The sequence below is a fragment of the Magallana gigas genome, chromosome 2 (genome assembly GCF_963853765.1).
Source record: "Magallana gigas chromosome 2, xbMagGiga1.1, whole genome shotgun sequence".
Lineage (NCBI taxonomy): Eukaryota > Metazoa > Mollusca > Bivalvia > Ostreida > Ostreidae > Magallana > Magallana gigas.
The window spans coordinates 50455857-50473368 of NC_088854.1; the positions used below are offsets into that span (position 1 = coordinate 50455857).

The 17512-nt window shown below is 35.5% G+C and overlaps 2 protein-coding genes across 2 annotated transcripts; one reads left to right on the plus strand and one right to left on the minus strand.

Moving 5' to 3' along the window:
- The first annotated feature begins 2144 nt into the window (after window positions 1–2144).
- Window positions 2145–4547, plus strand: LOC105329822 (uncharacterized). Its single transcript, XM_011431280.4, has 2 exons — window positions 2145–2400; window positions 4063–4547. The coding sequence occupies exons 1-2, from the start codon at window positions 2268–2270 to the stop codon at window positions 4254–4256; spliced, it is 327 nt and encodes a 108-aa protein (XP_011429582.3). The 5' UTR covers window positions 2145–2267; the 3' UTR covers window positions 4257–4547.
- Window positions 4548–7611: 3064 nt separating this feature from the next.
- Window positions 7612–16013, minus strand: LOC105329824 (beclin-1). Its single transcript, XM_011431282.3, has 16 exons — window positions 15781–16013; window positions 15289–15350; window positions 14523–14569; window positions 14329–14419; window positions 14000–14062; window positions 13831–13904; window positions 13426–13498; window positions 13181–13305; window positions 12532–12594; window positions 12350–12433; window positions 12121–12181; window positions 11949–12037; window positions 11744–11854; window positions 11293–11335; window positions 11088–11191; window positions 7612–7848 (listed from the first exon to the last, which is right to left on the minus strand). Exons 1-16 carry the CDS (start codon window positions 15911–15913, stop codon window positions 7743–7745), a joined length of 1329 nt encoding a protein of 442 aa, XP_011429584.3. The 5' UTR covers window positions 15914–16013; the 3' UTR covers window positions 7612–7742.
- Between the last annotated feature and the right edge of the window lie 1499 nt (window positions 16014–17512).

Below are 17512 nucleotides of genomic sequence, written 5' to 3' on the forward strand. Positions count from 1 at the left end.
CATTTGGATATTCTTTTCATATGGTTTAAAATATATGTAAAAATATACATATACGTGTATATATACTATTTAAATGTTCATGTCTGTCCTAGCTCTTTCGATCATCCAACTCTTTCCCTCTTGTACATGTTTATTGAATGTTTTATGTACATTGGATGTTGTATGTACAATCTTCATGTTGCCCCTTGAGGGCCCTTAATTGGTAAATAAAGAAATTGAATTGAATTGAATTATATATATATATATATATATATATATATATATATATATATATATATATATATATATATATATATATGCATCACAGGCCGGTCTCCGAGTGCGTATCGCCGAGGCAGAGCAGCCGTGTACCGCAGGCCGTCCCAAAGTAAGGACAGAGTCCCCCGCTCTCGCCGAGGCAGAGCGGCCGCTTACCGCAGGCCGTCCCGAGGTAGCGACAGAATCTCCCGCTCTCGCGCGCAAAGAGCAGCCGCTCTAGCGCAGGCCGTCCCGAGGTAAGAACAGAGTCCCCGCTCTCGCGCGCGATGAGCAGCTGTGTACCACAGGCCGTCCCGATGAAGCTACAGAGTCCCCCGCTCTCGCCTAAGCAGAGCGGCCGCTCTATCGCAGGCCGTCCCGAGGTAAGGACAGAGTCCTCTGCTCTCGCGCGCGGAGAGCAGCTGTGTACCGCAGGCCGTCCCGAGGAAGCTACGGAGACCCCGCTCTCGCCGAGGCAGAGCAGCCGTGTCAGCGGAAAAATCGCACTTCTCCCGCTTTAAACCCTCGCTTCAAAACGCGACATCAGAGTCGTTTACGGGTCTCCTTTCCTACAGCGGGAAAAACAGCATCTCTCTGCGGAAAATGTGATTTCAATTCCCCGCTCTGAGTGGTACGGATTCGTATGCCCGGTGCTCTGCGGTAAGAGCTAAGGCCGGTCCCGCTGCCGAGCACAGCCCGGTCCGCGGGCCGTGCTCTACGGACCGGAGGCGGGGCCCCTCTCGACAGCCATGCAGCAAGTCAGCTTGCAGAGTTTCTGCGGCAGCGGGTCCGGCCGAGGCGGCAGGGGACCCCGCGCTCCGTCGGGAAGAGCGCGGGGAGGGGCCCCGTCGTCTCAGCGAAGAAATGGCACTTTCCCCGCTTCGAGATCGGCACTCGCTGTCGAGGCCGGGCGGCCGAGCAGAAGTTAGGGGCGGCTTCCCTTGGTCTGCAGGCATCACATATATTAATTGTTTACTTATACAGAACAAAACATTGTAGACAATCTGACTGTTCGTGTGGGAAACAAGAAGAAATATCTCTTTTTTGTTAAAAAAATTTATTCAAGTGCAATGCAAGAAATATTAATTACATGTTTGATGAGTTGTTCCGCATATATCATAATCTATTATTGTTGGTTATAAACTTATTTTTCTTAATTTGGAGTAGTGGCTGGCTATTAAAGCGATTATTTCTCTCTCTCTCTCTCTTTCCATAGGCGTCGGAACCGGGGGGGCTTAGCCCCCCCCCCCCCACATTTTGTGCAAAGTTAGACGAAACCATTAGGCACAAAGCATCATAGAGGGTTCAGCCCCCCCCCCACCCCCCACTTTTTCTCGCAGGAAAAACTAAATTTACTTTCAAAGATGAAAATATAGAGAAATATAGAGATGTTGGAGTCGCCCTCCCCCCCCCCCCCCCCCCCACCCACGGATTAGGAATTTCAAGATTTGGGGAAAAAGATTTGGGTAGGTAAATTTTTTGTTTGGAACAATAGGTAATAGGTATCCCCCCCCCGATTAGGATTTTCATGATTTTGGGAAATAGTTTTAAATATTTTTTTTTTTTGCTTGTCAAGATTTTTGAGGATCAGTCTAGCCCCCCCCCCCCCCCCCACTTTCAATTTGCTTCCGACGCCACTGCTTTCTCTCAAATGTACAACGTATTCGATCTGAATATCAGTTTAATTTATACGGTATGGTTCTTAGATTCTATGATCAGCTTATCTAGGACGAGATTGACTATGTATTATGGGGTTATCGTTAAAAGGGAAGTGACACCCCCTCCCCCTAGTGATCCGCCACCGAATTCCCCGCGTTACATGTAAGCAACATATGTTACATTAAATCAATTTAAATACCGTGTTTTTATCAGTTCAACGTTAACGTTCTTATAAACTACAACAGATATTAGTAACCAGTTTTTAAGTGAAGGCCCGAGCAAGGTATACGACTTGGAACTCGTGACAGAGAGCGCGTGATCCACACAAAGTTGAATAGGGAAGTCCTTGTGGGTAAATTTGTACTGGCAACATGTCAGGGGAATGGAGCAATAGTTTGTTGGGATGTTTTAATGATTTTGGGATCTGTATCATCACCTACATCATCCCATGTTACACGTTTGGCAAGAACGCCGAGGCGGTGGGTGAAAGTTGCTGCTGTTGTGGTAAGTGTTAGGGGGGAAACGTACATATGCATGTTTCTTAAAGAGGGTCCTTGATAGGAAATATCAATGAATGAGGTGGCTGTGAAAATAAAGATAAGGTATACTAGTATACTAGAAAACGAAAGTGTTTTCCCCCTAGAATATATATCCCAATATCTAGTGATCGATTAAAGTTACACGAATAAACAATTATTGATTTTTATCAATAAATCGATAAGTTTACGTGCACAATTTCCTATAATCGATCATGTAACTGTATATATACATATCTACCGGTATTACGTATATCGGACATGTTTACAACTTTTTTTTAAAGGGACTTAGACACGATTTGAGATCAAAAATTTTATTTTTATTTTTTATGTATAAAATGGTTAACTGGTGCATTTTAAATGATTGACCAAAATATTGAATGTTAAAGTCAAGTTACAAGCGAGATACAGAGGTAAGAATTGGTTGTAATGTAAACAAAGCTCGAGTCTTATAGTTGTTTACAAAAAATGTATTGTAGAGAATTACCATTTCTTAGACAAAATGACATGTAAAAACAATTTAAACTAATTCAGTATCTTCATAAATACCATTATAAACAAAAGAAAGGTACATTTGATTGAAACTTACACCAATACAACACATATGTAAAAATGACAATATTCAAGCTTTGTTTACAAAACAAAGAATTATGAACTCTGTAACTTGCTTATAACTTGATATTTGACTCTCAAATTTTGACATAGCATTATAAACTTATATATTTATCAGTATAAACATTGAAAATGGAAAAATAAAATTTGAAAATTTTAACTCAAATCGTGTCCAAGTCCCTTTAAGATTTACGCTAACAATGTGTTTACTTACGCGGTAAATGACTTGCACGAACAGTATATAGTAGAATAGAACAGTCAATATAGTAGAATATACACGCAGTTATCGAAGATAAGTTACATTGTAAGTAATGCAAGGATACATAATCCTTTCACACGTAGTGTTCAGTACCTTGAGTACTTAAAAGTAACTGATGTAAATATAACGTTACATGGAGGGTTACATGATTAGTTAACTTTACTTGAGGTTGAAACACAGAACTGTCTGAGTGAATATTACGTGAATAGTAACCAGTTGTCAGTAGAGGAAGAGGAAACAATTGAAGTCGAAGCAAACGGCATGGTCAATAAACAAATGGCAGTTTTGTTTCGGCTAAATTGTTTCCCGGAGTACTAATCCTAAACTGCACTATCTAGAGCGTTAGTTTGGTGAAAACATCTCTAGACTTTACTCAAGATTTTCTTTATAAAATCCCTATTTTTTTTTAAAGAACAGTTAATCATTAAGGATCATGCATGAATAATACACATCACCCCCTTTAGATTCGGGAACTTAATTCTTTTCCCGAAGGTTGAGGTCTGGGGGATTATTTTGTTTGCGGAAGGGGGGGGGGGGGTCCAAGGCCTTTTTATCGATAATATTACTTTGTGGAATATAATTCAATTTTACAAGATTGCCTCATCTCCCAACCCCACCTTCCACATCCGCGCACACTTTTGATTTTTATCGGGTTTTCTCCGTATTTATGTGTAGATGGCAACTCTCATAATTGCATATATGATAAAACGCGTTAGAAACTTGCCACACTGTTTAAACACACGGTCTGTACTGTTGTAGGTATGGCGTACTTCGTCCCCGTGCTGCACCTGGTGGCTGGAACCTCAATACGAGGCCGGGTCAGACAGGAGAAGGGAATCCTGGGGTCCATGCTGGGGGACTTCCTGGCCGTTCTATTCTGTCCATTCTGTGCCATTATCCAGGAGGCCCAGGAACTCCGCGGAGACCGACTGATGGGAATGGCCAGGGAATGATGGATGAATAATGTAGACTATATATTATGTAAACTGTACATCAGTGTCTTCAGTGCAATAGAGAGAGAGAGAGAGAGAGAGAGAGAGAGAGAGAGAGAGATGAAAGGAAATCCATATGTACCAATTCACACGCTTTAGGTTTGTGTGAACACGCATAAGTTGCTGTTGGTCGATTTATGAATTAAGGTTTTAATTTCACGTGCCATAATATTGATGAGAAGTTATGAATTGTTTATATTAGATGCATTACAGTGTATTTTTTTGTTTTTACAATAAATAAATATGCGATTATGTAATACTTTAGTATGTTACACCGACTACATTTCGGGTCTTTATCTCACGTAGATTAAACATTTTGTGCATGTGAAAACTTTTTGCATTAAACTGCCGTTTTAATATGAAATCTTCACCAGATTTTATTTTTGAAAGGGGGTGTTCCAGTTAACAAGACAATTCAGTGTGCACTATGTAGAACCACATAACAAAGGAGATAAGCAAGCGTTCGTTTCAGACAGCGACTGTATTCAATAACTAGAGATCAACATATTCAACAATAAACCTCAGTCAACATTTTCTACATATTTTTTGCACACGACTTAATTATCATTTTTTTCGAACGACATTACACATGTAATAATTTGTGCACCCGACATAATATCTTTTGCACGGCATAATAGTTCAAGCGCACGATAAAAACCCATGCCCACAATTTATCACATCTTGCGCAAGACAAATCGCACAACGTATCTCGATCGCAGTACTTTTTATATCATATATTTTTTCGTGATCACGACATTATAAATATAACGACACCATTTATGTTTTAAGATATATTGGTTAATGCTAGTGATTGACTTAAGATTTGTTTGCTCTCCACAATTGGAGAATTCAGCATGTTAAAAAGGCAAATTATATCCTGCTTGAACAGTAAAAACACAAAATATGTAACGTTTATTTAAGATTATTTAAGCCTATTATAGTTGGAAAAGGGTATTTCTCCTTATCACACAACCTTACAACAGGGTTTCAAACAGAGAATGGGAAATATAGATAAACGAAGAGTATGTTTACTTCGTTTTTAAAGTATTGTGATGAAAGCTAAATGAATCGCAATTAACCAGGCACAAGGGTTACAAAGTAAACGAGCTCAACATTGATCCCAGCATCACTTTTCAACTGTTATTAATTCTGGAAGGTAAGAGTGCGAAGTTGCGAAGGCGAAGTCCTGAGCGATACTGCTAACGCTCCTTCGCAACTTCGCCTTCGCATCTAAATTAATGCGTATAAACTATGCCGCCAAAATTAAATGTCGCAGAATTTATTGCAACATAATTGTGTTTTAATGTTTTTGTGTTAATTAATAGGCGATTTATCTAAGTCAGAGAGGAATTTTCACTAAAATTTGAACGGCTAGAATAATTAGTTTACCGATGAAATGCTATGACATGGAGAAGAGATGGTAAACTCCCTAGCTGCTTTGGGGTTAACGCTTTGGTTAAGACCATATATACAGACTGAAATTATTTTATTTTTTTTTTTAAGAAAAACATTTCTTATTTCAGGTACTATTCATTTAACATTCTAAAAACTGCATTCTTTGTGTTTCTTATATCCTTTTTCGTTACTATAAAATAATCTAACTTACGGTTCCCAACCCAAAGGTTTAGTCTTTTTTTTTTCTTTTAAAGTTGAAAATTTAAAAGTTAAAAATTTTAAAATATTTAAAGTTGAAGTTAAGAAATATACAGAGCATTCGGAAATGCCTATTTCTCTCAGTAATTTTATATTTAATCTTTCAAAAGCACTTCGAATTATGAAGAATCATTATTAGTTGGGTATAGATAAAACTCTTCATGTATACATTTATACATGTATTATTTGTACCCTAATTAAAATCTACAAAAAGTCTCTTCGTTTTGTAATTCAAATAGTTTAACTGAAATCATGTATTTATTAAAGTATTTACTAAAATAATAGAAAAAAAACTGTTTAAATCTTGCTTGTATCATATTTGTTTTATTTTTGCATTCGTTTATTTACTAAAGAATGTGCTTCGCCCCTGTCTCTCACACTTATGGAGCTTTGCAGTTAGCTACTATATGTTTACTGCTTTACATTATTTTGTTTATAATTGACATTAATTGGGTTAAATTATTTATCAAACTTTAGACGACAAACTTAAGTTGAAATTCCTTGTAAACAGACAAGAAGTCATCAAAATATGGACGCGAAAGCTCCACAAATTGTACAATTTTCAACATGATTAATTTTCAATGTAAAGGATAGCGATAAAATTTTTACGCATTTACATTAATACTTACAAATTTAAAACGCAGAATAATATTACGACTTAATCAAAGTCAACAAAGCTTGAAATGGGCAGTTAAATCATCCAAAATATATCGACATATAATTTTTTCTTTGAACAAGGCGACACAATTTTGACAATATATTCATTTTATAGGAAGATATGACACTAATTTTAATTTGCCATTTAGAGGTTAAACACAACATCAAGAAGCGGTTATACGTTTCCGTACGAAAGTGCTAAGGTCGAAGTGGCCAGATCGGAACAACATAATTAGTGAGACCGAGATCAAGATTTTAGATTGCGATGCTGCATGGTAAGTTCGGGGGATGAAAGCATTATTAGTTCCATTGTGAAGTTATCTTTTCTGGTGACGTGAACTAACGATAGTAAAATTGTGCGAGATCACTTTTTTTGAATGAAAGAAGAATGCGGCAATGACGACTTGAATGGTCTTTCTCCGCCGGTTAAATTATATTGGGTCGTTGTTCTAAATAAATCTACATGTACACAATAGCACATACTATACGTGCAAAATATGTTTACATGTAATACAAGCCTTTATTGATTTTTCAGAAACAGAACTGCATGAACAGTGGCTGTATTGATATTATATATAACGCATTTGATATCAATATACATGTATATTCATAAATCATATATCCTAGAAAAAATCATTATTCAGTGATATATCGCTTGTATTTCATTGCAAGTGTAGAAAAGCTTAGGAGAGCAGCAAAATTAATGACTTTGAATATAAAAAAAGACTACAATTTGTAAATATTAAACTTTTTTGCTCTAAAGTCATTGAGAGGCTTTGTTTATTCTTAGATATTTTGAAAAGGCCGAATACGAAGTAGTTTTGCTCAAGCACTACAGCTTGCACTTTCTCCTAGGTTTACTATTCACCGTGTTTAGGTTTAGAGTTAGGGTTTATATAATACGGTACACATATGCAATTGATCAGTCAATCAATTGCTAAATAACGGGATTAAAATATTAATTTCTTTCTTTAAATATAAAATCATTGAAACAATACAAGAGAAGCAAAGTCTTTCCTTTATTAAAACATGACAAACACACAAAGTATCACAATTCTTGATCATTATGAGGTGACTATTTTTCACGGTGTTCAATAAATAAATAAATGTCGGAATACTGGTCACAACTCCCAGCTGTCACTTGTTGGCGAACTGAGAGGACACCCAGGCCAGCCCCCACTTCAAGTTTGTTAACATGTACTTCAAGGCTTTGGTCCACTGTTCTTCGGAATTGAACTGGATTCTATAGATTAAAAAAATTGGCTTTCTTGAGCATTATAAATCAGTGGGTCTTAAATGCTGCAGCCACGCCCCTTTTAAAACAAGTACAATGTAAAAGGTTTCTGGTTTGCAATCAATAAGTCTGAATATTACTTGATAAATCAAAGTCGTTCATAGGCACAGCATATAATTACATGTACTTTGATTTTTTGCACATTTATAATTAACCCTTCTACATGTATGACATTTTCTATCATTTTTACTTGATTGACTGTTTCCTGATAATTGCAGGACTGCTCTTTGGAAGGGAAATTGATATAGTCTGGTGAAAAAGGATGTATAAGCAATCATTTCATAAATGTCATTAAATTATCTATCAACTAATATTTCCCTTATCTACAATTTTAGCCATACAAGGGGCAGTTTCATAGTTATCATTAATAAGCTGATTCATTTGAATAGAGAGACACTGTTTAGTTACAGCTGCTGCTGTCTGTGCAAAAGTGTAGCTTTCATTTAGTTTCATTTTAACTTGATAGGTGTTACCCGGTAATTACTAGTGTTTAAAAATTATATGTACATGTATATCCAACTTTTGATATATCTGACATCCTTGTGAAATGCATCCCCATTTGAAAAGTTTGATCTGATAACCAATATGTCCTGCCATTTCATTTAACAGAACCCTTAACCTTTATTTTTACCTTGGACTTGTTCATATTTAATCCCCTCATAGTTTTTTTACCCTTTGCCAATTTTAATGAGAAAGATTGACAAACTTAGTTCAGTACAGTCCAGACATAACCTAACACCAAAGCACTTTCCGAAAGCTGACCCCAGTGTCATATAATATTTTGATGCAGCGAAATATTGAACCCGGGTTCAATATATTATGCGATATTATGAACCCGGGTTCAAAATATCGCTGCGATATATTGAACTCCCCCATAAAATATTGAACCCCGGGTTCAAAATATTATGGCAGCGATATTTTGAAACCCCCTCTAATTTTCATTGCTATTGGAGAGGGGGTTCAAAATATTATGGCTGCGATATATTGAACTCCCTACTGTTTCCAATTCCCTTTAGAGAGGGGGGGTAAAAATATCAGGGTCGCGATATATTGAACCCCTATCCTATTTCAAGTTCCCTTTGGATAGGGGGTTCAAAATATTCTAGCCACGATATTTTGAACCCCCCTCTAATTTTCAGTGCTATGGCTACTGGAGAGGGAGTTCAAAATATTATGGCCCCAAAATTTTGACACCCCCCCTATTTTTCATTGCTATTGGAGAGGGGGTTCATAATATTATGGCTGCAATATATTGATCCCCTTACCCATTTTAAATTCCCATTGGAGAGGGGGTTCAAAATATTATGGCCGCGGTTTTTGAACCCCCCTCTATTTTTCATTGCTTTTGGAGAGGGGGTTCAAAATATTATGGGCGTGATATTTTGAACCCCCCTCTATTTTTCATTGCTATTGGAGAGGGGGTTCCAAATATAATGACTGCGATTTTTGAACCCCCTTCCTACTTCCAATTCCCTTTGGAGAGGGGGTTCAAAATATTATGGCTGCGATATTTTGAACCCCCTCTATTTTTCATTGCCTTTGGAGAGCGGGTTCACAATGGGGTTCAAAATATTATGGCCGCGATATTTTGAACCCCCTTTATTTTTCATTGCCTTTGGAGAGGGGGTTCACAATGTTATGGCCGCAATATTTTGAACCCCCCTCTTATTTTCATTGCTATTGGAGAGGGGATATTATGGTTGTGATATATTGAACCCCTATCATATTTCCAATTCCCTTTGGAGAGGGAGTTTAAAATATTATGGCCCCAATATTTTGAACCCCCCTCTATTTTTCATTGCTATTGGAGAGGGGGTTCAAAATATTATGTCCGTGATATTTTGAACCCCCCTCTATTTTTTCATTGCTACTGGAGAGAGGGTTCAAAATATTATGGCTGTGATATATTGAACCCCCTACCTATTCCAAATTCCCATTCGAGAGGGGGTTCAAAATATTATGGCCGAAATATTTTGAATCCCCCTTTATTTTTCATTGCTTTTGGAGAGGGGGCTCAAAATATTATGGCTGCAATATATTGAGCCCCCTACCTATTAGCAATTACCATTGGAGAGGGGGTTCAAAATATCACAGCCATAATATTGTGAACCCCCTCTCCAAAGGGAATCGAAAGTACGAGGGGGGGGGGGGGGGGTCAAAATATCCGCGGCCATAATATTTTGAACCCCCTCTCCAATAGCAATGAATATTAGAGGGGGATTCAAAATATTTCGGCTATAATATTTTGAACCCCCTCTCCAATAGCAATGAAAGTTAGAGGGGGGTTCGAAATATCGCAGCCATAATATTTCAAACCCCCTCTCCAAAAGGAATCGGAAATAGGAGGGGGTATCAATATATCGCGGCCATAACATTTTGAGCCCCCTCTCCAAAAGCAATGAAAAATAAAGGGGGATTCAAAATATTTCGGCCATAATATTTTGAACCCCCTCTCGAATGGGAATTTGAAATAGGTAGGGGGTTCATCTCCAGTAGCAATGAAAAATAGAGGGGGGTTCAAAATATCGCGGCCATGATATTTTGAACCCCCTCTCCAATGGAAATTGGAAAAAGGTAGGGGGTTCAATATATCGCAGCCATAATATTTTGAACCCCCTCTCCAATAGCAATGAAAAATAGAGGGGGGTTCAAAAACGCAGCCATAATATATTGAACCAGGTTTCAATATATCGCGGGGTTCAAAATATTATATGACACCGGGTCTGCTTGAGTCTGCTTTTTAAACATTTACCTCTGTTCTGGGTCAGCTTGGGCTCTGGTTGGTGTCTGCTAAGGGTTATTTGGGTTTAGCTCCTGGGTCTGCTTACATACTGAAGTGTGAAGCAGACCCCTCTTTTTTCTTACCCCATGAAAAATATTTCAAATACCGGTACCCAAGTAGAGACATTTGGTCATTTTTTTCAGTAGCAATTGAAGGGTCTGCTTTCTATGTCCACTCTGGGTTTGCTATGGGTCAGTCTGGGGTCTGCTCTGGGTCAGCCTGGGGTCTGCTCTGGGTCCATCATAACAGACCTGAAGCAGACACCAAAAGCAGACCTGGTTTGGTTACGGTTTGCTTTCTGTTAGGTTGGGTCTGGTCGGTACAATACTTTAGTACATGTATCTAGGGTTGTGAAGTTGACCTATTCTTTGTGTTTAAGGTTTACATACAATAAAGTTTGACCTACTTGATTGAGTATGATGTTCCTGTGCTGCTGTCCTCTATCTTCCCTTTCTCCATCTTGTAGGGTAAACAGAATCCTGTGTCTCCCTTCTCCACTTCCTCTTTGAACTACAACAGCAAAAGTTAAACTATACATGTAGAAACTGGTACATTCATGAGAGTGATGCATATGATAAATATAATGATTTATAAAATAAATCAAATTTTACCTGCTGTAAACAGTCTAAGAAAGCTACCATAGCCTGGTCAAATCTGCAAAAGAAATGCATTTAAAATTTCTAAACAGATTTAAACGAATGCATCAAAAGTGATACATACATAACACAGGACCTTTGAAGTTACTGGTAAATAAAATGTGAGTTACAATTTCCTGTCTTAATACATAAAGAAAGACAGCTGTTCTCAACTCTAAATATACATGTACATGTTCCGGTAATAAAAAGCTGTCCATTGAAGATTTTTGCTAAATAAAAGTAGTAGACTTGGATATATAAGGTACATATATATGTATATACATGGTACTAAGATGGCTTTTTTTAAAAACATGGTAACTGCAGATGTAATAAGATGATGGATGATAGAAAAATAATATTCAATCTTTACTTCTGATGAAATCCTTCTGAAACTGGTATATAAATGATATACACCACTCAGTCTTACTTTGTGTCCCAGAAGAAGCGGAATCCACCAGAACCATACAACGGCAGCTCTTTGGATTTGTCGGACAAGGATTCAATATAAGAATGGTTTCCAAAGGGAACAAGGCGGTACCTAGAAAACAAATAAGAATAAGTCTACAAGAACGTCAGAGGAGAGGAGTGCTGATATACTGTGTAAACTTCCACTTGCAGGTACATGTGTTTACCTCTGAAAGGTTAAATTCATCTTTTTGGCAAGTGAGTTCAAAAGTAAGACAGTCTGACCCCAAGCAGCATTTATTTCATTCCAGTCAACCTGCAAAGCAATGTTACAGAGCTTGATTGGTTCTTAACCAATGCATATGCATATATGTACAAAGTTCTTATTCAAGTACTTACTGGGACACTTGGTAATCTTCCCAAACGGAAATTATTTATGGTTCCAAAGTGACCACTATGCCTAAAATTTATAAGATATTCAAATTATACCAGGCATCTAACGTGATTAATTAATTTGTAAGTTATGTAAGATAAGAAGTGAGTGGAATTTACAAAGATTATTTAAAACTTGGAACTCAAAGACTGGTTTATTACATCAGGATTGTTCAAGAGTGAAAAAGATACTAACCAGATATGAAATGTGGTATTGAACACATTTGTTTTCTTCAGTTTGTCCAGTTGTGTTTGTGCATATTTAAGCTGGTTGTCAACACTGCAAAATACACAAAACATGAAATCATTTATTTCATTTTTATTTGAAATTGCAATGAATTCTTTTGTTTTTCAATTTGCATGAATTTTTTTCTTTACCTTCTCTGTTCATCTTCTAATTCCTGGACTTGTCTTTTATATTCATTGTATTCTTTCCAATATCTACAATAAAACATTATAGGTCAAATAGTCAAATAGAATGATAAAAACATTCACATTATAAATTATTGAACTTCCACTTCAAATCAGTACAAAAAACATACACATACTGGTATTAGCATGTACCTGTACTTAAAGTTTGCTTTCCTAGTTAGTCATATTACCGCACTAAAAGATTATAAATTCAGCTAATAAAGGAATTAATATGACTTCATATGAATCAATAGTTTTAAGAAATATGAGATACTTCTAAAAACATCTAACAATCATATTCAGGGCTACCTCTTGACAAAAATCTCCAAATGAAAACAAATTTTCAAAGAAGGGCTTAAATCATAGTTGGCATCCATTTACCATGGTTAGAGTATGAGTCTTAATTTTTATATCACATACTGTGGAATCATTTAAATTCGTGAGGCAAATATGTGGATTGTCAATTTTTAAGATTTGTTAAGATAATTGTTTTGTTTGGAATGTTCTTTAATGGGTGAGGGGTGTTCACAAAATTAAAGTAAAATTGAGCCCCATCTCATTAACTTTAATAAGTCCGCAGAATATTGAATTGCAGTAGGTACATGAAAATTCTTACTTATCTTCCTCATCCTGAAGTTTTTGACTGATCTCTCTCTCCTTCTCTAACAGGGCCTCAGTGTGCTCCTGTTCTGTCTCCAGGTTTTGTAACTGTTGTCTCAAGGACTGTTCCTCTGCCTGAAGCTGCAAAAGTTTTCTCATATGACAAACATATAAAAAATTGTTGTGTATTTGAAATTTTTTCGTACATGTATTAGACAATATTTGATTTGATTTGATTTTTTAATGTAAATAAGATTATACCTGCTGCAATTCCACATCTAAATTTGACCCATCTTCTTCTGTATGAATGCTGTCCAAATTTTCCAGGAACTCTCTACACATACAATAAGCAATAAGTAAAAAAGTTGTATCAATTAGCAGTATATAACAAATAACACCAAAAGACATTTCTTCTACCTACCCCCACCCCCTCCCCTCCCAAAGAAAAGGGTGCTTTAATGTAATCTATGAATATTAGGGTCGTCAGGATGTAAACAGTTAATTGGAAGATCAATTGAAGAGGCAGACATTTTGTTTAGTTTGCAGGAAGTGTACAATCTTAAGATTATTCACATAGGATGCTGTATAATGAGTCCAATAGTTCAGTAAGCATGCAGTGATCTAAGCCTAGCTATGTCAGTTTTCCAACCTTTTAAATAGACACACCTGTAATCCTTGCATTCATCTTCTGTGATCTTTAACTGGTTATCAAGCTGATCTAACAGGTTGTCTGTACATTCCTACAAAATGAAATGCAATGATTCATTTAATCACATGCTTAGAAAAGTATTTTTTCTTAAATTACCTGTGAATTCTGTGTTGATTTTCACCCTACCTCACACAGTGGATGATCAATCTCTGACTGCCCAGACATAACATCAAACAAAGCACTGGATACCTTAGAAGAAAAAAATATTAAAAATTGATATGACTGGTTATAATACAGTAAAAAGATTGTCTAATGAATGTGTATAGTTTATGTGCAAAGAATGCAACTTTTAAATATATTGTCTTTGCCCTCTCCAGACAAACTAACAAATTAGTACCTGACTCGAAAAAATTTGTTTTTCTACACACCAACACAAAGTTTAAACATTGACTCCAGCATTTTGCAAAAATTTTAAAGGTGGCCTAATCCTATTTAATAATAATGTTATAATTTACTCGTATTCTATGGCTGAGATTGTCCATATTGCCAGGGCTTGTTTCACCCAAGAGGAGGAAATCACCAGCATCTTCATCTGGTTCAGGGGTGCTGAAGAAAACAATCATGTCTTTTAATGATTTTACATTTATATAACATGAAAGATCATTATTTACGCATTTTTGCCAAATTTTATGCATCTTAATATTGATACCTTGTTATATCTCTTTTTGAGTAATTTTCATCAACTTCAACATCATCCTACAAAAAAATTGAAAAATAACTGGTAAGGGTATACATAGAGGTAAAACACTGTGTAACCTTGCAGGGAAATAACAGTTTATTGTAGAGTACATGTACATCAAAATTGATTAATCTTTGAAAACTCTCGTGTATAAGGTATAGTACCAGTAAGAATTCCTTTCACCATAGACAATGTACTAATGGTATAGGCAACTTCTAAATTCTCAATGTTTACTTCCCAAAATATCATGCAAGCCTTGACAAGTTGCTTGTGTATCAATTATTTTATTCATATGTTGTAAAATAATTTAGATATAGCCTAATGAAAACAAACATTCATTTTTACATATACTCAGAAATGGGGCAAAACAGATTTGTGAGGTTTTTTTAAGAACTTCGTCAGATTAGGGATATGCAGTGCAAATAACAATTTTAAAATAATAATACCAAGATGGTTTTTTAAAGGCTTTTTATTGATATATTTGGTAACATTATAGATATACATGTAATCGAGGTTAAAAAATTGACCTATGAAATCAAGTACAGCGTAATTTCGGCAAGACTTCCAAATGTTGTCTATCCCATTAGTCTATATGTCCCTGCTATTATCAAGTGATTATATAAGCAACTGTCAGACTTTTCTTCAAAGTGCTGTTCTGACATCAGAAAGATCAACAATGCTCAAAATGCCACATACCATATTCAAGTCTTGCTCACAAAATGATGTGCAATCTTACCAATGCAGGTTTTGATATAATATCCAGCTCATCTTCATTACTTTCAACAGCAGTAAAGGGTGCTGAAAGAGTTTTGTAAACCTAATGAAATCAACAGTATGGTGCAATAAGCAGCATTTGGGCTTAGTACACACATATGAACAGGTTGGGACCAAAATCAAAAATTTATATTTATTGCACTTTGAATTTATATCCCATTTCGGCTATTCTATCCCAAACGGCTATTATATCCGATTTGGGAGATTGGTCCCAACCTGATGAAAGGGTTTCAATGAATTAAAGCTGTTACATATTACCAATTTAGTAATATTGCCCAATTTACATGCATCAACATATCTATTGACATTACATTATAGATTGAAACCTTAATCAAATTAAAGATAGTCTATTTTTTCAGCATGTAAAACATTTTAACAACAAGTACAAGTGTTTTCAATCAATCAATCAAGAGAGAGAGAGAGAGATTGTATGATGATAATAAACCAAGCTTACCTGAGAGCTCGGCAAGAAGTTGTCGATCTAGGGTGTTGAAGCTGTGGTCGAGTTTCAGAGGTTGGCGACATCGCTGACAGACAAAACTTACGTGAGTTGTGCCCGACTTCGATTCAACCTTGATGGTTGCCATTTGGTTCCAACAGAGCTGCTAGATTTACATCTTTTTTCGCCCTGCTATATTCAGCAATTCAGTTATTGGGTTTTTTGTGGTCTCTGGGAGTAAACAGGAAGTTTACTTCTGCATATAGGAACATCGAGCCCGATTTTAAAAATATGTACTAAAACACACAGAGGCTTACGGGCCACAATGCTCGCCTGAATATATATTTATTATTATATATATGATTATATATATTATATATATATATATATATATATATATATATATATATATATATATATATATATATATATATATATATATATATATATATATATATATATATATATATATATATATATATATATATAACACTATATATATTTTATTTCAAAGTTAACTAAACAATGGCTTCTGTCACATGAGTAATATACATGTAGTTCTTAATACATTGACAAAAGTAAATTCATTCAATATGATTTCCATTGTGACCATTTTTAAGCAATCCCGTAAATAGGATCCAGTAAACACTATCACATTGTACAACAACCATGTGTTCACTGTCAATTCTTTTTAACTTGAAATATGTAAACTTGGATCTGCATAACAAGTTATTTACATTACGCTGAAGGTTCCCCACACATATGTACATTATAATGTCATATTATAGGCTGACAATTAAAGCGATTTCCATCAAACTAAATTTTTTTTTTTTTGTTAATTGAAAAATTTAAAATATTCTTATCTCATAGTGATGTTAAAAGAAAGAATTGGGTCATGCAATCTTTGTAAAAAAAATAACATGACCACCACCACTTTGCTGGTTATTTTTTTTTTCAGCAATGCCGACTACCTTCATATTCAAATGGACCACCGCAAAAAGCAATTTATTGTTTAAATGATACATTCTTGGTCTATTTTATTTGAATTTTGTCCTTTATAACAAATAATGCTAATATATTTTATAGTTTCTATATCTTGTGTAAAAGAATTGAGTTCTTCCCCTTGTCAATGTTTATATTTTTTTCTCAGCATTAAATTACCTCTGAATGGAGTGCTTTCCCTTGTTACTGTTTTGTTTATCAATATTTTTTCTCTCTGCATTTTTAAGAATAAAACCAATTCTGATTGGTCCCATATGTTATCCATCTGGAACTGCATTAATCCATGCATGTATTTAACTATCAAAAGTAACAGACCAACTCTTTCATTTAAGGTTCCTCGACACACCAAAATGTTATTTTATGGATCGATAGAGAATCTTTTTTGAAACATGATTCCACAAAACAGAGATCAATATCGGCTTTCAGTTATTTTATACGAATTTTTTTGTATTTTTTCAGTGAAATAGGAAAAAGTGTTTTGCGGCCAAACAGAATATATTAGGGCTTAAAACTTGTTGTCAATTAATGTGTAATATAATTATAAATAAATTCATGCCAAAGATCGTTTGGTCAAGTGTTTAATTTTTTAATTAAAAAAATATTTCTGAAAATCAAAATTGTAATTCTTTAATATCTTTTTAATCGATGGATAAAATTTTAAAAATAACATATAAACTATTTACTAAACAATGATATTTTACAAAGAAATTGAAATGAAAATGCGAAATTTTGGAAAAATTGCTAT